Source organism: Electrona antarctica, assembly GCF_951216825.1.
Source record: "Electrona antarctica genome assembly, chromosome: 11".
Classification (NCBI taxonomy): Eukaryota; Metazoa; Chordata; class Actinopteri; order Myctophiformes; family Myctophidae; genus Electrona; species Electrona antarctica.
Genome location: NC_136792.1, coordinates 50,211,760 through 50,234,328, shown reverse-complemented (window position 1 = coordinate 50,234,328; position 22,569 = coordinate 50,211,760). Strand labels below are relative to the sequence as shown.

Here is a 22,569-nt window from a genome sequence, read left to right as displayed (position 1 = left end):
ATTCATGTATTTAATTGATCAATATATTAAAGTATCATAATCAACATAATTCATTACGTGTCCTGGGGTAATAACACACACACACCTGAGGTGTGTGTGTGTGTGTGTGTGTGTGTGTGTGTGTGTGTGTGTGTGTGTGTGTGTGTGTGTGTGTGTGTGTGTGTGTGTGTGTGTGTGAGTTAAAATTCTGCTCTATTACGTTGCTCTCTCACTTCAAGGTTTTTCAGGCCAAGAACCTATTTTAGACATTAAGCTGTTTGACAGCACTATCATCAGTGTATGTTGGGATTCTAAAAATGTGTATTTTCAAATTTTCATACATTTAACCACTTAAACACTCAGGCCCAACCTTGAGTCGGTGGGATACACCGTTGTCCAGAAGCAGCACAAAAGCTTCTGCCCAGGGCCCAAATTAGCCAATTCATCGGTTGCTGTGTGTGTCCAATACATACAATGGTCGGTTGCTAGGGTCTAATAAGCGGTTGCTAGGGTAAAACTGTTGGTTGCTATGGTAAAACAGTGGTTGTTAGGGTACCAATTAGCTGTTGCTAGGGTGTAATAGTTGGTTGCTAGGGTCTAAATATTCGGTTGCTAGGGTAAAAGCGGTGGTTGTTAAGGTGAAAAGGATGGTTGCTAGGGTAAAACAGGGGCAAAATATATTGAAGTACAGCAACTTGAGAAACACAATCTGGACGGGAACGCCTTTTGGTGTTTTAAGCATTATGTTTTACTTTATCTTTTGAAAATAGCAGATCTACAAGGTCATAGATCTTGTAGATCTGCTATTTTTGAACAATCGTTAAAATGTGGTGCAGATCTTTGAATATTTATATTATTTCAGAGCGAACATTTTAACTCAAATCTTTGCTTCTGGGGGTCCATGGAACAACATATTTTGAGATGGGGGTCCACGGCCAAATACATATCATTCTGGGGGTCCTTGACATGAAAATGTGAGAACCACTGACATGGTGGTTGCTATGGACCAATAGCCGGTTGCTAGGATCTAATTGGTGGTTGCTAGGGTCAACATGTGATTACTATGTACCAATAGTCGGTTGCTAGTGTCTAATATGTGGTTGTTATGGTCAACAGGTGGTTGCTATGGACCAACGGTCGGTTGCTAGGGTACAACTGTTGGTTGCTATGGACTAATAGTCCGTTGCTAGGGTCTAATATGCGGTTGCTAGGGTAAAACTGTTGGTTGCTATGCACTAATAGTCGGTTGCTAGGGTCTAATATGCGGTTGCTAGGGTAAAACTATTGGTTGCTATGGTAAAACAGTGGTTGCTAGGGTCTAATATGTGGTTGCTATGGTAAAACAGTGGTTGTTAGGGTCCCAATTAGCTGTTGCTAGGGTGTAATAGTTGGTTGCTAGTGTCTAAATATTCGGTTGCTAGGGTAAAAGCGGTGGTTGTTAAGGTAAAATGGATGGTTGCCAAGGTAAAACAGGGGTTGCTATGGTAAACAAATAAACTGTGTTTGTTGAAGGTGAATGGTTGCTAAGGTAAAACAGTGGTTGCTATGGTAATAAACTAAAACAGTGTATTTGTTGACATGTGTGACACGTGTGTGTTTGTTGACATGTGTGACACGTGTGTGTTTGTTGACATAGCAACGGGCCTAGCGTGACATCATCATGACTGATGGCATAAAAGATGAAGTGTCAAACTGTCAACAGATCATTTCACTTCATTTAATCTCATCAACTGAAGGAGGAGTAGACACAGTACTGAGAGCAACATGCCACCCAATCCGGGAACCCATTTGCAAAACCATCTAATCTCAAGGTTCATGGTGCCTGACACTAAACATGGACATACATTGAATGGACATAGATCACCTGACACTAAACATGGACGTCCATTTAATGGACATGGATCACCTGACACCGTACGCACAATGTTCAATTTGAAAAAGATGGATACAAGGTGCATTTTACAGGACACGCTGAAGGAGAGTGACGTTGGCAGACGGGGAGAGGAATGGGCCTGGCTGTATCTGAAGTCGCTCTACGGCGACAGCGCCACGGTCACCTGGATGAACAGCGGACAGGAATCGCGTCTGCCCTACGACATCATGGTGGTCCACAGCGCCGGAGGGACTCAGTACATCGAGGTCAAAGCAACCAAGGAGGTCCGCTATCATCGGGCCAGATTCGTCGCGTCTCACAACGAACTCAAACACGCCAGAGAGAACCGGTACAACACCGAGTTCTACTTCGTCGTCAACGCACTGGCGGACGAGCCCGAGCTGTACCACGTGACCAACTGGAACGACCACTGGGCGATTCGACGGTCGGAAGATAAGATGCCGAAGGGGATGCGTTTTGAAAAGGACTCACTGATATTAGAAGCCCCACCAGTCAGCCTCGGGTACGACGCAGGTCGGGAGAGATCTGAGTTGGGAATGCATTCCCAAAAGGCTATGCCACACCCGCAGCGCGGCCCATCGGTCTGTCAGTGTGCCCTCTGTACCATTCTGCTTGTCTGCCTGTCCCCCGTTGAACTGGATATGTGGACTTTGTGGAAATCTGGTTCTCAGTCACTTCATCTGTCACAGCCTGTGTCCCTTTTAGGCCCACATGTACCATGCCTGCATATGTGGAATGTGTGGAGATCTCTTCATCTGTCACAGTCTGGGTCCCTTTTAGGCCCTTATAGAAGGCGTTAACAGATGATTCGCTACCATGGAAGATGAACTGTAAATATAACCAGGTGTATTATATAAGAGATATTGTACGGTGACAACGGTATATGTAATCTAAGCAGTAGCATTTAAATCTGTTTTTTAAAAACTTACCAATTATCTATGTATGCTGACAATGTGACTCTTGTATGAGACACAATGGCTTGTTTTGTATTCATGTATTTAATTATTGATCAATATATTAAAGTATCATAATCAACATCATTCATTACGTGTCCTGGGGTAATAACACACACACACCTGAGGTGTGTGTGTGTGTGTGTGTGTGTGTGTGTGTGTGTGTGTGTGTGTGTGTGTGTGTGTGTGTGTGTGTGTGTGTGTGTGTGTGTGTGTGTGTGTGTGTGTGTGTGTTTGTGTGTGTGTGTGTGTGTGTGTGTGAATTAAAATTCTGCTCTATTACATTGCTCTCTCACTTCAAGGTTTTTCAGGCCAAGAACTTATTTTTAGACATTAAGCTGTTTGACAGCACTATCATCAGTGTATGTTGGGATTCCTAAAAATGTGTATTTTTAATTTTTCATACATTTAACCACTTAACACATTTTGGGCGGGAACCCCTTTTGGTGTTAGCATTATGTTATGCTTTAGCTATTGAAAAATAGGAGATCTACAAGTTCATAACGCGCCACCGAGTGGCGCGCTATGAACTTGTAGATCTGCTATTTTTGAAAAATCGTGAAAATATTTATGCATATCCCTAGAAGACTAAACGTCCTTTTAGTCACAAGTACAGCAACTTGAGAAACTCTTCTTCAATATTTCATCATGACTTTTCACACAAAAAAGGAAAAAAAGAAAGAAAGAACGAAAAGAAAAATAGATAACACGGGGGGCAAAATCGGTGAAAAACGTGGGTATTATTTTAAACATATTAAAAGACAATAATGGAGCTGGGAACTTTTCCTTTGGTCCATGTGAAAAAAAACAAAAACATTGTGGGTGTATGGGACTTATGACCCTAAACATAGGGACATAAGGATGGACATCTGGAGGGACGCACATTGCTGTTCCTTCCTATTTCATCATGACTTTTCACACAAAAAAAAAAAATAGATAACATGGGGGGAAAAATTGGTGAAAAACATGTTCCTAAACAAAACCAATAATGGAGCTGGGAACTTCTCCTTTGGTCCATGTAGGAATGGTCCAGTGAAACAAAACAAACTAAAAAACATTGTGGGTGTGTGGGACTTTGAAGTCGGTGAGGAGAACGGTTCTGGAGTTAGGTGGATTACAGACGTACACACAGACAGAGACGTGGTGCATTCATAGATATAGATAAAATAGATTATAGTGACCCTGCAAAATGCCCAGTCTTTGCTAAATCTTATAGTCCATGAATATTGTCCTTTAGACGAGTCATTTTAAAAGTCTTTCCAAAGTCTTTTCCAACTCCTCTATAGTTAGTATGAGGAATGAGGTGCCAGCACTGTATAGCCTGTCAAGTCTTTTAGTGTGGCATAATTCTTCCATAGAGTCTGCGAAAATATAACCTTTGGATAATACAGTACAAAGCTTCTTGAATTAATGTGGGAGTAGGTAGCTATAAAGATAGAAGGGAACGTCTGGTGGTAAATAACACTTGATAACAACATTGTTGACTTTTCTTTGTTCCATTTGGAAGGTGTTTTTGACGCAAGGTCAGTGTCGATGCTGCTGCGAGCCTATAGTGTACTGCAGCTCCTCTGCTGGCGGGGAAATATATCACTGTTATCTGTGGTAAAGTGCAGTGTATTATATGGGAGGCCCTGTACTGTAATCATTTATGGGAGGCGCTGTATAATCATGCCATCGGTCACAGCACCGACATCTTTGGAAGATGACTCTCACAGAGGGGAGAGAGAGAGAGTACTCACGTACTCACGTGTTTCACTAAAGTAAAAGTATTAATATCGCCGTATAGAAATATTCTGCTGCAAGTGATTTCAAAATGTATTCGGGGCGAAGGAGGGAGACCCGCACACTGCCACTTGGCTGGTTCAAGAGCTTTTTATTTAACCCATCTTGGGCGGGAACCCCTTTTGGTGTGTTATATGTTAGCAGATCTACAAGCTCAAAAAATAGCAGACCTACAAGTTAATAGCGCGGCACTCGGTGCCGCGCTATTAACTTGTAGGTCTGCTATTTTTTGAAAAATCATGAAAATGTGCCTCAAATCTTTGAATATATATTATTACAGAGTGAACATTTTAACTCAAATCTTTGCTTTTGCGGAGGTCCCTGGAACAACATATTTTCAGATGGGGGGCGGAGACATATTACATATAATTTTTGGGGTCCTTGATGTGAAATATTGAGCACCACTGATACAGAAACAGATTCAGAAAACGGTCAGGATTTTGAAGACATTTATTTTATTTTGACGTCAGGCCTAAATGGGTTAATGTCCACAATAATATGCAACGTTTCGGTCTTTAGGTCTAAAGACCGAAACGTTGCATATTATTGTGGACATTAAATAAAAAGCTCTTGAACCAGCAAGTGGCAGTGTGCAGGTCTCCCTCCTTCTCCTACGTGTCTGCGGTATGCTTCTTTGTCGCCGACACACCTGCTTTTATTAGTAAGCCGAGTGTGCAGAAGTCTCTCCTCAATCAAATGTATTTGGTCAAAAGTACAGTGTATTTTCAAATGGCTGAAATGTGCAAAGGGCTGATGTGGTTAATGTGTGTTCTGTAATGATAATCAAAATCTCCAAAGTATAACTAGAAACTAAAGTTTTCCGATAGTGGAGTAAAAGCACAATATTTGGTTCCGAGATGTAGTGGAGTAGAAGTAAAAGTATTTGAAATTGGAAATACCCAAGTAAAGTACAAACACATACAAATTGTACTTAAGAATAGTACTCTGAGAAAAGGTACTTGGTTACTTTCCACCAGACTCACGTGGGCGATGCTGATGCCACAGTAGATGGAGAAGGCGGATGCCAGGTTCTCGTCGAAACGGTTGAACCACGGCCCGTTGGTTTTGTTGACCAACTCCGCCACGCCGATCACCTCTGAGAGAGAGAGAGAGAAAGAGAGAGAGAGAGAGAGATTGAGGATGGAATACAACCACCTTAAGGAATACAAATACTGTTCAACTAGTCCCCCATTTTAATAGCATTACTCTGGGATCCGCAATGTATTGTGATCAAATTTGACTGAGGGGCTGCCATTGGATTTTTGGTCATATATATTTTTTAATATCACATGGAAGCAGGGAATCATAGCTTCAAATTGCCATATTGGTTGGTTCAGTTTGACCCCCCAGTTTTGGAGATATGGCTTATAGAGTAATGTCTTGCAGAAAACAGTTGAGAAAACAGGCTTGAAAGGTTCACTTCTGTGGACTCTTAACATTACAACTAGCTACATGTTTAAGCATTTATTTCATATTTGCACATCGATTTCAGATCTGACATTTCTTTCAGACAATGCCGTTTTTCTCCTCTGGTGACAGTCACATCTGGTCACATATTGTAAAATCAATGTTAATTTAACTTTGAGTTAATACAGACCCGTAATGGTCCATTTGGTTCCAAACTATAATTTAGCTGGGGGTCCCCGGACCCCACTTTGGGAACCGTAGGCCTATAGCGACGGAGAAGCTACTACTCGGGAGATATTGATATAAGGGTATTCATTCTGGATTAACCCATTCTGGGCGGGAACCCTTTTTGGTGTTTTAAACATTATGTTATAATTTAGCTATTGAAAAATAGCAGATCTACAAGCTCATAGCGCGCCACCGAGTGGCGCGCTACGAGCTTGTAGATCTGCTATTTTTGAAAAATCGTTAAAATGTGGCGCAAATCATTGAATATATATTTCAGAGCGAACATTTTTAACGAAAATATTTGCTTCTGGGGACTTCCCTGGAACTACATATTTTGAGATGGGGGTCCGTGGCCCAATAGAGATAATTCTGGGGGTCCTCGACATGAAAAAGGTTGAGCACCACTGACATAGAAACATGGGTTTTTCAGAAAATGTTAGGATTTAGAAGCCTTTTTTTATCGACCTCCAAAATGGGTTAATAGAATCAACGGATGATGGGATTCTCGACACTGGCACAGGTAGTACCCAAAGTAGAGACATCTCGACACTGGCACAGGTTGTGATAATAAGGGATCCTCTCGTACTCAGCAGATCAACAGTGTGCGGGCGTATCTTTCTGTTTTATTCTCGACGTGCACGACTCACGTTCAAAACAGTGTTGTTTTTGGCAGCACATTTTGATTTTATAGTTTTAGTCATAGTCTCTTCAATAGTTCTCATTTAGTTTCAGTCACATTTTAGTCACCTGGAATGCTTTAGTGTTAGTCTAGTTTTAGTCGACTAAATATCATAAGATTTTAGTCGACTAAATCTACGGTTGATTTAGTCGAACAATATTTTGGTGGGCGTTGATGCCGTCGTAATGGCTGTTTTATTCACTTGCTGAAAATAGCCGATCTACAAGCTCACAATGCGTCGCATGCAACCAAGTGTAAAATTAAGCAATAAGCCACGAGAGGTCTCAGGTTATCGGGTATTTTACAATGGCTGGGGGCGTAGGCAGACCCGACGCGCAGCGGAGGGTCTTCTACCTCCCAGCAATTGTAAAATACCCGGTAAGCTGGGGCCTCGAGTGGCTTATTGCTTTTCTAAAACGGTTACAAACATATAGCAATATTAACCTAATAAAACTACTAAATGCACAAAAGTAGCTACGCTTTGCGCCACCAGAGCGAGCCACATCACTTCATTATTTTGCTTGGCAAGTAGGCTATGTGACGGGAGAATAGCGCTTGATGTCTTTACGGGGCTGCCTGGAGCCACACATTCACAGTCATATGAGCCGGGCGGACGCCCGCACGGCATGGGTTCGTAAGGCAATCAAGCGCTCCCCTTCCCCAGTACAGCTACAGAGATGCGGAATCAGCTGCGAATGATATAAAGTGATTGAAGGTGTGGGTTATCGGTGAAATTTACAACGGTCACGTGACGGTAACCAGCCAATCAGAATCAAGTATTGGGACTAACCGTTTTAGAATGACTTATACTGGATCTCTTGTCCACTAGTCCCTAACACTTTAGTCTGGTTTTTATTTGTTGACGAAATTGTCAATATGGTTAGTCTTAGTTTTAGTCATCATTGATTCGTTTTCATTTAGTTTCCATTTAGTTTTCGTCAGCAAAAAAAGGTAGTCGACGAACATTTTTCGTCTTAGTTTTAGTCGACGATAACACTGGTTCAAAAGTAACAAAAGAATCAGATCAACAAGCTCAACGACTATCCATCCATCCATCTTCAACCGCTTATCCGTAGTCGGGTCGCGGGGGAAACAGCTCCACCAGAGAGCTCCAGACAAGTGTTGTTTTCGTCGACTAAAACTAAGACGAAATATATCCGTCGACTACCTTTTTTCACTGACGAAAACTAAATGGAAACTAAATGAAAACTAAGCTATGATGACTAAAACTAAGACTAAATGTATATTGACAATTTCGTCAACAGATTAAAACTAGACTAAAATGTGAGTCATTTTACAAATAGCCGTCGCGCTGCGACGCGTTGTGAGATTGTAGATCGGCTATTTTCAGCAAGTATAAAATCTGCCATTACAACAGCATCAAGGCCCGCCAAAATACATTTTTTAATACATTTTGTAGAATCTGGTCTCAGTCCTAAATGGAATAATTGAAGAAAGAAAAAATAAGAAGATTGCGATCTAGATTAAGACACCTATTGCGATCTCAATTTGGGCAAGAACGTTGCAGCACTATAGTTGGCTCTCCAATTCATTTTAGTTTAATACTAATTATGTTTTTTGCTACAAGAGAGAGACTTTCAGAGAGGTTTAAGTTGAGCACTTTGATGTTGTCTGTTTAAAGCCACCAGGTGCCATATTTTGAATGTAGTACTGTTCAGAGTACAACTACAGACTAAAAACAATACATATTTCCGTGGAAGGAAATGAGAATCGTGATCTCAATTCTTGTGGATGAAAATGGAGATTCACATTTTAGCAAGAATCGTGCAGCACTATAAAAGGGAGAGTGGTCAGTGGTCCAGGAACCTTGGCTGGCAATCCAGGCAGTGTGCCGCGGGGTCCGACTCCCGATCCCGACGGCCTTTACTGCATGTCTTCCCCCCCATCTCTCTCCCCATTTCCTGTCAGCCTACTGTCTGTCCCTCCATACAAAAATAAAATAAAAAGGCGAAAGCCAAAACAAAAAAACATTTAAAAAGGGAGAGAGAAGGGGGGGAGGGTTAGAATGTAGGAGAGAAGGAGCGAGAGAGAGAGTGATAGGCAGAAGGAGGTAGAAAGCTAGAAAATGGGAAAGATGTAAAGTTGCAATGAGATAGACGGATGGAGAGAGAAAGCCAGGGGAAGGGAAGGGAAGGGAAGGGAAGGGAAGGGGAGGGAAGGGGAGGGGAGGGAACGGAAGGGAAGGGAAGGGAAGGGAAGGGAAGAGAAGAGAAGAGAAGAGAAGAGAAGAGAAGAGAAGAGAAGAGAAGAGAAGAGAAGAGAAGAGAAGAGAAGAGAAGAGAAGAGAAGAGAAGAGAAGAGAAGAGAAGAGAAGAGAGCAGCAGCCATGAAACAGAAAATTGAGTGGTAGGACGTATGGTCCAGTGGTGCGGAACGGTGTCTTCTGAAACTACATCACGGTGACATCAACTCTCTGCGGTCACTCAGCAGACCCAAGCTTTCCCCACAGCCACAGCTGTCGTGACGAGCGGTCACTCAAACACCCGAGCTTCCCCCACACAGCCACAAAGCTGTCATGACGAGGACAAAGCCCCGGCAAAGACAGCCGTGAAAAGGTCGCACATCTTGAGAAGCTAAGAGGTCCGATTGCTCGTGACAGGCTACGAGTCATTCTCGGGAAGCGGAAGGAAGGAAGGTATACAGCTGACACGTGTCCTTTGCAGCGTGACAGACAGACATTGGCTCTCATAGTGAATCACAGCGGAGCGTTTTGGCCACAAACTACTTTCATATACGCTCCGCTGGCACGGGGGAAAGCGCCAATCAATCAGTGTCAAGGTTTTCGTCGCACTGTTTCCCACTCCCGTTCTCTTACAATTAACCGGCTCCCTGTGCTATTTGACCCTTGTCATCTATACGCTCGCACGATGTAGCATGAGTAGGCATGTAACGATATATCGTATATCGCGATATATCGATATTATATCCCGACGATATGTATCGATGTATTAAAAATAAAAATCGGGGAAAAAAAATCTTTAGGGGGGGGCTAGTGTGTGATATGAAATGTGAGCTGTAATCATATTCCATCATATTCACAAGCTTTTGGAGAGAAATGACAGACTCCATGCAGTGAAGTCACTTTCAGTAGCAGAGCACTGCAGAGGGGAGCTGTATGTGTCTGACTGTGCCCAGGTGATGCTCGTTGCTCTTTAATACATCAAGGAAGGCAATTATGTTTGCAATGTAGTTAAATAAAAATTGTGAAAAAAGCTTGGGGGGGAAGATAAATCATTAAAAAAAAGATTTTTTGGTCATTTGTCTGGAAAATAATTGTGTTGAAAATATCGTGAAAAATCGTATCGTGAACCTCATATCGTGATACGTATCATATAGTGAGTTGAGTGTATCGTTACATGCTTAAGCATGACCACACCTGGCCGATTTGTAGCATGGCCACACCTGGCCGGTTTGTAGCTGTGTGTGTGTGTGTGTGTGTGTGTGTGTGTGTGTGTGTGTGTGTGTGTGTGTGTGTGTGTGTGTGTGTGTGTGTGTGAGTGAGAGCGGTAGGTATAGGTCGGTAGGTAGGAACCTTCGTACCGTTGTTCTCGTCCTTGATGGGGAAGCAGAGGATGTTGCGCGTCTTGAAGCCGGTGCTGTCGTCCACTCCGCGGTAGAACAGCGGGTGGGAGTACGCGTCCTTGATGTTGAGGATCTGACCCGTGGTGGCCACGTGGCCCGCGATGCCCTGGTCAGCCGGGATACGGAACTCCTTCTGCACACACGCACGCACACGCGTACGTACGCAAGCAGGTATGCAGCCACGCACACACACAGAGGCACACACGCAAACGCAGGCACACACGCACGGAGGCACGCACACGCAGGCACACATGCATACACACATGCACGCACGCACGCACACACAAACACACACACACACACGAACGCACACGCACAGTTATATTCATCTCTTTAACAATGGAAGATGGCAATCCATAATATGTATAAACAATTTAGTATGTGAGTGAGTGAAGTGTGTGTGTGTGCGTCTGTGTGTGTGTGTGTGTGTGTGTGTGTGTGTGTGTTTCACTGCAGTGCATACAGTGTACACACACACACACACACACACACACACACACAGTTCTGTGTCCAGAACTGTGTGCGTGCGTGTTTGTACTGTACATGTGCGAGTGTACTGTACCTCCTCATCAACCAAGCAAACACCGTCAAACACCTTGGCCACCAACTCATGGGTGTCATGATCCAATAGGAACACAGAGCAGCTGAAATCATGCACGCGCACGCACGCACGCGCACACACACACACACACACGCACGCACACGCACACGCACACGCACACGCACACGCACACACACACACACACACACACAGTTTGTGTATTTTCACAACTTCATGCTTTCATAATGATAAATTCCACCAATCGATTCACAATCTCTCTCTCTCTCTCTCTCTCATGTGGGGTCATTCAAGGACAGCTCTTACATTTCTGCATCGCTGAGGTTCCTGGCCTCCACTATTATCTCCTGCAGCAGCACCGACACATCATCTACGAGAGAGAGAGAGAGAGAGAGAGAGAGAGAGAGAGAGAGAGTTAACCCATTTTGGCCTGACCTCGAAATTAAAAAAAAATCTTCTAAATCCTCCAGTTTTCTGAAATAAATATTTTCACCATTTTTCAAAAATAGCAGACCTACAAGCTCATAACGCGCCACTCGGTGGCGCGCTATGAGCTTGTAGATCTGCTATTTTTCAATAGCTAAATTATAACATAATAATGTTTAAAACACCAAAAGGGGTTCCCGCCCAAAACAGGTTAAGAGTTCAGTGTAATGTATGTCCCCAGTGGGCTCGCTCAGTCAGTGTTACATTTGCAGGTCATGGGGTCACATTGTTAGTCCATATAGAACATCTTACATTCATTCATTGTGCTCCATTAGTGATCAGTTTAATGGGCCGTCATTGATCCTGTACGACCCTCCACGGCTCCACACGGCCCACGAGGGAGACGTTTGAGTCTGCGGTCAATTATCTGCCGCTTCTCCCATCATTCTCCCATATCCGTACATGCTCTCCAAACTCCAGTCGACTGTTCAACTAGTCGGCTAGTAAATCCACTAGTCGACCTTGCTTGTACTAGTTAACTAGTTGATAAAAAATAAAAGAGGCGTTTTTATTTTTTCACGTTTTTGTAGGCCTCAAGATCAGATAAAATGCTAGATTATAGTCACCAATGTACACAGTTTTTTAAATGTACAAATATCATACAACTTTTTTTTCTTCTTTTTTTTTTTTTACATAATAGGTATAGTTAAACGACTAGTAAACTAGTCAACTAGTCTGGGCTGCCTAGGACCCGCCGCAGTGGCGTCCGATTAGAACTTAACCGGGATGCCGAAACCTCTTAGGCGACGATATACCTGCGTCGTGAGGCCAGATATTCCGTCTCGTGCTGAATGCTGTGAAATCTCTCCACGACAAGACTACGCAGGTTGCTGCTAGCTCCTCCTAAACCTCTTCAGATTCTTCTTATATAAGGTTTTACTGGGTGCGTGTCACGATGACGAGGCCAGCCGTGTAAACCCATATATGACATTTATACATTAGCATGATGTCAGTAAATGGTGCAGTGCTGGATGTCGCTATTGTATCCATATATGGAGCTCTAGGTTGTCTCCATATATGGAGCTCTAGGTTTTCTCCATCTATGGAGCTCCAGGTGAAAGCTTTCGTTACCAAATAAGTCCCAAATAATAAAAAAATTTGCCACATAAGGACATGTGGTGTGGGGGGCCAATACGAGCTTATGTGGGGGCCAATAAGGGCTTGTGTGGGGGGAAAACAAGGGCTTATTTGGGGGAAAATAAGGGCTTGTGGGGGCAAATAAGGGCTTGTGTGGGGGGGCAATAAGGGCTTGTGTGGGGCCAATAAGGGCTTGTGTGGGGGACCAATAAGGGCTTGTGTGGGGGGGCAATGAGTGCCATTGGCCCTTCAAGACGAACATTTGACAAGTAATGATAAATTCCACTATCATAATGAATTATCTTTTAATCTGCCATCAGTCAGTTTTAGTTTCAGACTAATGAGAACATATTGCTTATTTTACTGTCCAATGACATGAAATGGCACAAGGGAAGGACCTCCACAAAAAGGGCACCCCCAAAAATCATCCACAGCGCGCGCACACATGTGCCCTTTTCTGGAGTTTGAGCCCCTGCCCCCCCACTGCTCTCTGCACGGCCCTGGACTACAGTCCACACAAACACCATAGAGCACCAAAGTCTGATGTCAATATCGGTAGAGGGCGCTAAGTCCACGGGTTCAAGTCGTTTTTATTTGCATTATAATCCCCATAGGGGGATTTTAGATTGCCTCATATATGTATTTCATTTTATTTTTTATTTTTTATGACTATTTTTCTGACAGTCATGGCTCCCAGTTCTTGCCTGATGTCGCGCCTGAGTTCCGACCACTTCAGACCGTACTGAATAACTTCAAACATGCATAAGGTCTTCAGACTAGGATTTAGGTCTAAGATAAACAGGTCCTCTGCAGGGTTGTGCGATCTATCAAAGAGAAAGAAACGTCGATCTCCCACCATGCAGCAGCACGTCAAATACATCTGACATGGGGGTTTCCCCTTGTGCTCGACCTTCTTCCAGGAGAAGGCCTCTAGATTGAATTTCCACAGATCCTGGGATGTCTGGTTCCGGGCATGACCACCATATATGTACAGCTCTCCATTGTAGACAAATGCTGCGTGACCGTGCCGTCCCTCTTGAAGCAGCTGGGCAGAAGGTGTTCTCAGCCAGCAGCTGGTGTCAGTGTCAAACACACCGATGTTGTTGTCGGAGCGGACCGCAGATACAAAGCCCCCAAATACAAACACCTTCGTCCCGATTATGGTGACAGAGTGACTTGATGAGGCATGTGGTGGAGTTCCTCCGGTGTTAACGAGAGTCCAGACCATTGTGCCGGTGTCCAACTTGTACATGTCTTTGCAGCCAAGCTTTGGATGCCACAAGCGTCCATAGACATACATGACCTTCCCCAGGACACACGCAGAGTGGTTGCACCTCCCGTCTGGAACAGTCCCAGAAGCCTTGGTTCTTCTGACCCACAGACGGGTGTCCACATCCCATGAATAAATCATGTGGCGGTGCTCCCCTCCCCCATAGCCTCCCCAGATGTAGACGACATCTTCTATCAGCACAGCCGTGTGGCCGAGGCGATAGGAGGGACCCTCGAGGTGACCTTCTTCTCCTGTTCCACGTGTCTCCGGGGTCAACGTCGTCCAGCGCAGAGACACCGTGTTGAAGACGCTCACATCCATCCGATCGCGGTTTCCGTCGTGAGCACCTCCAAAGGCGAACACCTCGCGCTTCACTGCGACGGCAGCACAGCGGTATGCGTTTGGTCCTCCGTTCGGATGTGCCGCCCAGCGGAACATCGCTCACTCTGTATATCAGGTCAGATTCTTACCATATAGGACCATATAAAATACTAACTCAAACTAGGGCTGGTTGCCTGGGCTGCCTAGGACCCGCCGCAGTGGCGTCCGATTAGAACTTAACCGGGATGCCGAAACCTCTTACGCGACGTTATACCTGCGTCGTGAGGCCAGATATTCCGTCTCGTGGTTGCTGCTAGCTCCTCCTAAACCTCTTCAGATTCTTCTTATATAAGGTTTTACTGGGTGCGTGTCACGATGACGAGGCCAGCCGTGTAAACCCATATATGACATTTATACATTAGCATGATGTCAGTGCTGGATGTCGCTGTTGTCTCCATATATCAGGGCCGGATCTACCATATGGGCACTATGCTAAAAAAACAAAAATATAAAGTTTTTGTTTTTTTAGCTCCACAGAAAATGTCCATGCTAATCCGAATTAAATAAATGGTGTCTAAAAAGATTAGTGTTTTATTGTTGGTGAGAAGGGCAGCTGAAAAGTGCAATTGTGTGTAAAGCAGCAACAATGCGCTAGATTGGCTGTCACTCTGGGGGGGGTAGGCGACCGGAAATAGGCCAATATAACGGCATGAAACTGCCCCAAAACGGCTCCGAAACAGCAAAAATGTTGCGCGTGCGTGAAGGGGGGGCCTTCAAGCTTCAGTGCCCAGGGGCCCTCAGAGGTGTTAATCCGGCCCTGCCATATATGGAGCTCTAGGTTGTCTCCATATATGGAGCTCTAGGTTGTCTCCATCTATGGAGCTCCAGGTGAAAGCTTTCGTTACCAAATAAGTCCCAAATAATAAATAAATGAATAAACAGATGCTTCAAAAGTAGCAGATCCACAAGAGCTTGTAGTTTTTGTTTTTGCTGTTTTTGAATTTGAATCCAGGGATGTATAACAGTTTTGGATATGTGAGGTTTCCCTCCCGACAACAGACGATCATATACAAAAACAGATGGAGAGGGCGAGAGACTGAGAGAGGTATGGACGGAGAGAGAGAGAGAGAGAGAGAGAGAGAGAGACACTCACCTAAGTGTGTGAAGAGATTCTTGGCAACTTGTAAGAGTGCCTACGGAGAAAAGCAGAGCGAGAGTGCAATTGAAGAGCTCCCTGGGTAACAACACGGCGTGTGTGTGTGTGTGTGTGTGTGTGTGTGTGTGTGTGTGTGTGTGTGTGTGTGTGAGTGATGGCCCTGACCATTGCCACACATTAAAGTTCAGCCTGCAGTGCGAGCAGACACACACACACACACACACACACACACACACACACACACACACACACACACACACACACACACACACACACACACACACACACACACACACACACACACACACACACGCACGCACACGCACACGCACACACACACACACACACACACACACACACACACCCCTATTATATAGCACTTGTTCAGTTATTTCCACCAAGCAGGGAGGCGGAGATTAGGCAGTGGTGGAAAGTAACCAAGTACATTTACTTAAGTAACTGTACTTACTGTGAGTACAATTTTGAGGTATTTGTACTTTACTTGAGTATGTCAAATTTTCAGTATTTTCTTCTGCTCCACTAGGCCTACATCTCAGAGGCAAATGTTGTACTTTTAGTCCACGACAATTATTTGTCAACTTTGTAGATTTTTTTATTCCAATATTTTCCAGTATTTCTACATTACAGTATGAGTATTGATACGTCTACTTAAGTAAAACACTGGAGTACTTTTTCCACCACTGAGATTATGTTTTCACCCTTGTCCGTGCGTGCGTGCGTGCGTAGATCTCTCAGACACAGCCGATTGTATCCATAAACTCAGAACAATGTACACGTCATCACCTTTGGAGTACATACAGTTGGGTGCCACCGATATTGTCCCTTATCATTTGACCCATTTAGGCCTGACCTCAAAATTTAAAAAAATCCTTCTAAATCCTCCAGTTTTCTGAAATAAATATTCTCACTATTTTTCAAAAATAGCAGACCTACAAGCTCGTAGCGCGCCACTCGGTGGCGCGCTATGAGCTTGTAGATCTGCTATTTTTCAATAGCTAAATTATAACATAATGTTTAAAACACCAAAAGGGGTTCCCGCCCAAAATGGGTTAACTGTCCTTTTGCGCAGATCACGCAAACCTCAGCAAAAAGAAAGGGACAATATCGATGGCCTCCAACTGTATGGAAAACTTGCATCATTCAGACTTTTCATGAACGTGAAAAGCTTCCTCACGACCCTGATGACCACGACTTACAGAGAGAGACCTGCAGGGCTAGGCGACACAGCCTGCCGGGGATTATGCGCTCCGATCGAGGAACACACTTTTCCTGTTAGTTTTCATCTGCAGTCACTTCAAAATAACCTGACTCCGCCAGATGGGGCAGCAGAGAGTACACTGGGTGAGAGTCCCCCTCCTGCTGGCCAATCAGCGGCAGCTAAAGGCGGGATCAAGGCATACACAGTGCTGCCTTGATCCCGCCTCTAGCTGCCGCAGATTGGCCAGGCCGTTTTGTGGCCGGGCATCAAGTCTTCCTGAGAGTTCCCAGATGGGAGCAGGAGGGGGGGAACCCAGTGTACTCTCTGCTGCCCCATCTGGCGGAGTCACTCATCCATCGCCAAGGACTTATTTAACTTCTTTTTCATGATGTCCTGGAGCGCCAAGGACGTGTTTTTCGTGTTTTATAACATGGTAAAAAAAAAAAAAAAAAAAAGATTTTTTTTTTTTTTTACTTTTTTTTTGAAAAAAATAAAAATATATAAAATAAAATAAAAGATATATGGTGGCGGTCTGGGCCTTTTGGCGCCCCCTAGTGGCGATGGATGAGTTAACTTCAAAATGCATCAAACCCAACTTTGTTTTGTTTTTAGTATCGTTTGTTGAGTATTGCACAGCACTCGTTTTACTTGGTTTGATGGTTATAGTTAACCCATTTTGGGGCGGGAACCCCTTTTGGCGTTAGCATTATGTTGTGCTTTAGCTATTGAAAAATAGCAGATCTACAAGCTCATAGCGCGCCACCGAGTGGCGTGCTATGAGCTTGTAGGTCTGCTATTTTTGAAAAATCGAAAAACGACTGACATAGAAACATAGCTTTTTCAGAAAACTGTCAGGATGTAGAAGACATTTTTTAGAATCTGATCTCAGGTCAAAATGGGTTAAAGTTGTTGGTTAAAGTTCTATTAATTCATTCCCGTTTGTTTGGCGTTACCTGGCTGGTGCTGAGTTCTTCCTGGAATGACAGAAGGATGGGGGCTGAGGGTGGAGCCAGCATCAGCAAGGACCTAACCAGGTTACTATATCGCATGTGATCCGGTCTAGAGCAGTTTAGACCAGTTTAAACCAGTCGGTTTAGACCAGATGAAAATAATAATATAAATAACATACCGTCGCATTGTTTGGGTCCCCTCCCAAAAGAGTTATGGTCCGCCCCGTTTGTTTTTAGTCTCGCTACGAGTTGGAATAAAAGATGGATATACCAAACAAACTATTCCAAGAAGTACTTGAAGAAACGTGTCGGATTCATACGCCACACCAAGGCTTTTATAGCTTACTGTATAAGGTGGTTCGGGCATCTGGTTAGGATGCCTCTCGAGCGTCTCCCTAGGGAGGTCCTCGATGCACGTCCCACTGGGAGGAGACCTCGGGGCAGACCAAGGCGCAGATGGAGGGATTACATCGACTCACTGGCATTGGAACGAGGGCCAAGCAGGGACTGATCCCCCCCAATCCAACCCATTGATGCCGAGTGCCAAGCAGGGACTGATCCCCCCCAATCCAACCCATTGATGCCGAGTGCCAAGCAGGGACTGATCCCCCCCAATCCAACCCATTGATGCCGAGTGCCAAGCAGGGACTGATCCCCCCCAATCCAACCCATTGATGCCGAGTGCCAGGCAGGGAGGCATTGTGTCCCATTGTTACAGTCTTTGGTATGACCCGGCCGGGGATCGAACCCTGACCTCCCAGTATCAGGGCGGACACTCTAACCACAGGGTCACGGTCTGGTGTGTATATGTGCGTGCGTGTGTGTGCGTGTGTGTGTGTGCGTGCACGCTTGTGTTACCTGGCACTCCACTTTGAGTTTCTGTTCTTTCTGGAAGGCCAGCGTTGAGGTGAGCACGGTGGAGGTGTAGCAGAAACAATGCTGGATCACATGCTCGTCTGCCTGGGTGTGTCTGGAGAGGAGCACACACACATGCACGCACACATGCACGTACGCACACACAGAGCTGGTTAGACCCACTGAAACCCTATCTTATACTATGTTGTACCAACGTATCCGATCGAAAAGCTCACAGCCGTCACATCACGCATGAGTTGTGAGCTTGTAGATCAGATTATTTAATTTCACTATTTATTGAATTTCTGTGTAAGTGTCACAGTGCACATGCACACACAGATGCTGGAACCATTGTATAGTGTACAGAACTGACATGCCGTTTCCTCGCCAGCAGAGGGCATCAGTTGCACACCTCTGGTCGGCAGTGCACTGCCTATTGTAAATACATAACAAATAACATCGAGCAAGCGTTTGGATTATTGGACTGAAAAGCATGCAACGTTGAACTACAGTAGTAAACGGTGCAATAGTCTCTTTTACAATAGTGGGCTCGTTAACCCATTTTGGGCGGGAACGAGCTTGTAGGTCTGCTATTTTTGAAAAATCGTGAAAATATTTATTTCAGAAAACTGGAGGATTTAGAAGATTTCTTTTTAATTTCGACGTCAGGCCTAAATGGGTTAAAGCTGCAGTTTTACCCAATTATTTACAAATACTTTCATTTGCAATGATATGAATTACAGGCCCGGACCGGCCTAGCGGTCCATGGGCACCCAGGCTGCTAATTTCCAACCTGACAGCGTGCCGCGGGTTCGAGTCCCGATCCCGACAACCTTTTGCTGCGTGTCTCACCAGTGGTTCTGTGTATATATATAGGCTACATTGAGACTGGAGAAGTATTGTCTTGGTGTTATGGTGTCGCGCGCTATTATGGTAAATTAAATGTGTTTTTTTTTCTGTTGGAACAAACTGTGAAGACGAATATCCCAGAGGGGACAAAAGAAGACCATTATACAAGACGTTTCCAATGTCTTCCTCAGAATATGACAGTTACTGTACATGTAGAGATGATAATTACTTACACCTGCATGGTGTTTGACTGTGAATGCTCGAGGGCACCATGAGAGCCATTGAAATACGACAATTCCGTTCACTTCATGGGGCTTCAGTCCAATGGCGGCTCTTCTATATATAGACTTATATTGGCGAAGTGCTAGGCGAAGAATGACAAAGTCCTGGACCGGAAGTTGGCAGAATGCAATGATCTTAAATCCCTTTTATTTTAGATTGTTTTTTTTAGTAATAGTACAACATAAACATTACAGAGACTTTAGTTGTCAGTGTGCAATACTTTAAAACAGTTGTCATGTTGCACACTGCTGATATTTGTGCCGCCCTCGTTGAAAACTATGTATTTCAAACTCTAGCTTGTCACTCTCCATCCAGGCTGCATGAACAGCGTTCGAGCGCTCAGTTTTCTGACCCCATCAATGTCGTAACTCTCTCAGCTATATGGCTCTGGAGGGAACATCGTCAGGACAGTGCACGGTACTGTGGTGGTGACAGACAGGGATGGGGGGGGGGGGACGACCTCCTGTGAGGTCTATGGCAGAAAGTCTACCTTCAGTCAAAATGTTCTTTCCATCAAAGGTTGTCAATACTGGAATGGGCTCCCTGTCACGCTGAGGGAGCTAGATCCCCACTTTCACAGCTTTTAAAGGTCAATTGAAACAGTGGCTAAAAAAACAACCAGTCTTGTGCTTACGCATGACTGTCAGTCCACAATAGTTTTAATCTTTTTCTCATTTTCTCTTTTTACTGTGTTGGAAATGCATGTTTTTTGTCTGCTGTCCTCTCATGTCTTGTTATGTCAGCTGTGTTTAGTGTTCAATGTCCGGGGACTATACGGATGAAATTTAGCATCTTTGCTAATTCCGGTGAATTTACGTTGCATTGATTTGTAATGTTCATTAATATGCTTGTCCCATCAAAATAAACAAATAAAGTAAATTAAAGTAAAAGGGGAATGAAACCGACAACCTGTCATTTTTTACGCTAATTAAACCTATTAAAAAGAAAAGGATTATAAGTCAATAAGTAGTAGTACAATACGTTGCTCTCCACCACTGGTTCTGTGTATATATATAGGCTACATTGAGACTGGAGATGTATTGTCTTGGTGTTATGGTGTCGCGTGCTATTATGGTAAATTAAATGTGTTTTTTTTTTCTTCTGTTGGAACAAACTGTGAAGACGAATATCCCCCAGGGGACAAAAGCAGGGCATTATACAAGACGTTTTCCAATGTCTTCCTCAGAATATGACAGTTACTGTAGAGATGATAATTACTTACACCTGCGTGGTGTTTGACTGTGAATGTTCGAGGGCACCAGAGCCATTGAAATACGACAATTCCGTTCACTTCATGGGGCTTCAGTCCAATGGCGGCTCTTCTACATATAGGACTTATATTGGCGAAGTGCTAGGCGAAGAATTAAACCTATTAAGAAGTGGAACGCATCTGTGTCACCTTATAGCTTTTAACCACTTTAACCATTATTTGAAACCTTAAAAAATAACAGATCTACAAGCGCTGAGTGCCGCGATATGATATTCTTTCACAGTCGAAGGTTTTTAACTGAAATCTTTGCTTTCGGGGACGGGGGGTCCCTGCTGGAACAACATATTGTGAGATGGGGTTTAGCGGCCGAAAACAAATAATTCTGGGGGTCCTTGACGTGAAAAAGTTTGAGAACCACTGGACATAGAAACATAGGTTTATAACCCATTTAAGCCTGAAAAAACATTCGCCCTGAAAGAATATATATTCAAAGATTTGTGCCACATTTTTACGATTTTTCAAAAATAGCAGACCTACAAGTTCATAGCGCGCCACTCGGTGGCGCGCTATGAGCTTGTAGATCTGCTATTTTTCAATAGCTAAAGTATAACATAATGCTTAGTTAAAACACCAAAACGGGTTCCCGCCCAACATGTGTTTTCAGACAACCGTTTTAACGATTTAAGAAGACATTTGTAGAATCCGGTCTCGAGTCTCAATGGGCTATAAATGAAGGTAAGAAAGTCATTATATGCAGAATGGGTCCATCGTTATTAATTGGACTGTAATTATTGTGCTCATCACTTTCATCGCTGCAGCTGGTGAGACGGGGCTGATTCTAATTACTTCATGTGCCGCTGGCTGGCTTTAACTATAATAAAGCATCCTAATTTCAAATAATTATAGTGGATTGAAAAAAAGTTATATTTCTAGTTTGTGGAGTAGATAGACATTTAAAGAGCAGTGTGGTAAATGGTAAAATGGTAAATGGTGCATTTATATAGCGCCTTTATCCAAGGCGCTTTACATAGATTGTGCATTACATTCACCCATTCACACACACATTCATACACCGATTGCGGCGGAAGCCATGCAAGGTACCAACCAGCACATCGGGAGCAATTTGGGGTTCAGTGTCTTGCCCAAGGACACTTCGACATGTACACAGGAGGAGCCGGGATTCGAACCGCCGACCCATGGATCATTGGACGACCTGCTCTACCTCTTGAGCCACAGTCGCCCCTAGTGTGTGTGTGTGTGTGTGTGTGTGTGTGTGTGTGTGTGTGTGTGTGTGTGTGTGTGTGTGTGTGTGTGTGTGTGTGTGTGTGTGTGTGTGTGTGTGTGTGCAAAGTGACTGCAAATAATTGTTGCTATTTGTTTCAAAGTGACTGCAAATAATTGTTGCTATTTGTTTCAAAGTGACTGCAAAGAATTGTTGCTATTTGTTTCAAAGTGACTGCAAAGAATTTCTGCTATTAGTTTCCAAAAAAAGCTTTATACCCTGCTAGAACATGTATAATATAACGATGCAATGTGACATAGCTCTGTTTACAAAATGCCGTACCGACTCCGACTGTATACACTTTCCCCATTGTCAACAGTTTTTATCGTATTGTACTTGCTTTGACAATGTAAACGTTTGTTTTCTCATGCCAATAAAGCTCCTTTGAATTGAAATGAATTGGATAATATATAGTCTCTGAGCTGGCATGCATTTCTGCTGCTGGTTGCATAACCCGTTTAGACCAGGAGGACGATTCCACAAATGTCTTCTAAGTTCTAAATCATGGCAGTTTTTCTGAAAAAAAAC

At 43.9% G+C, this 22,569-nt stretch overlaps 1 protein-coding gene across 1 annotated transcript in view; it reads right to left on the bottom strand.

The window, feature by feature from the left end:
* Window positions 1–22,569, bottom strand: part of pde2a (phosphodiesterase 2A) — a gene marked incomplete at its 5' end in the record, with an annotated part of 80,710 nt that overhangs the window by 18,271 nt on the left and 39,870 nt on the right. The window contains 7 exons of the mRNA XM_079513900.1: window positions 5,592–5,704; window positions 10,484–10,658; window positions 11,088–11,169; window positions 11,391–11,454; window positions 15,392–15,431; window positions 18,422–18,533; window positions 20,772–20,788. Of these exons, the coding sequence (XP_079370026.1) occupies window positions 5,592–5,704; window positions 10,484–10,658; window positions 11,088–11,169; window positions 11,391–11,454; window positions 15,392–15,431; window positions 18,422–18,533; window positions 20,772–20,788 (603 nt within the window). The remainder of the gene's footprint in view (window positions 1–5,591; window positions 5,705–10,483; window positions 10,659–11,087; window positions 11,170–11,390; window positions 11,455–15,391; window positions 15,432–18,421; window positions 18,534–20,771; window positions 20,789–22,569) is intronic.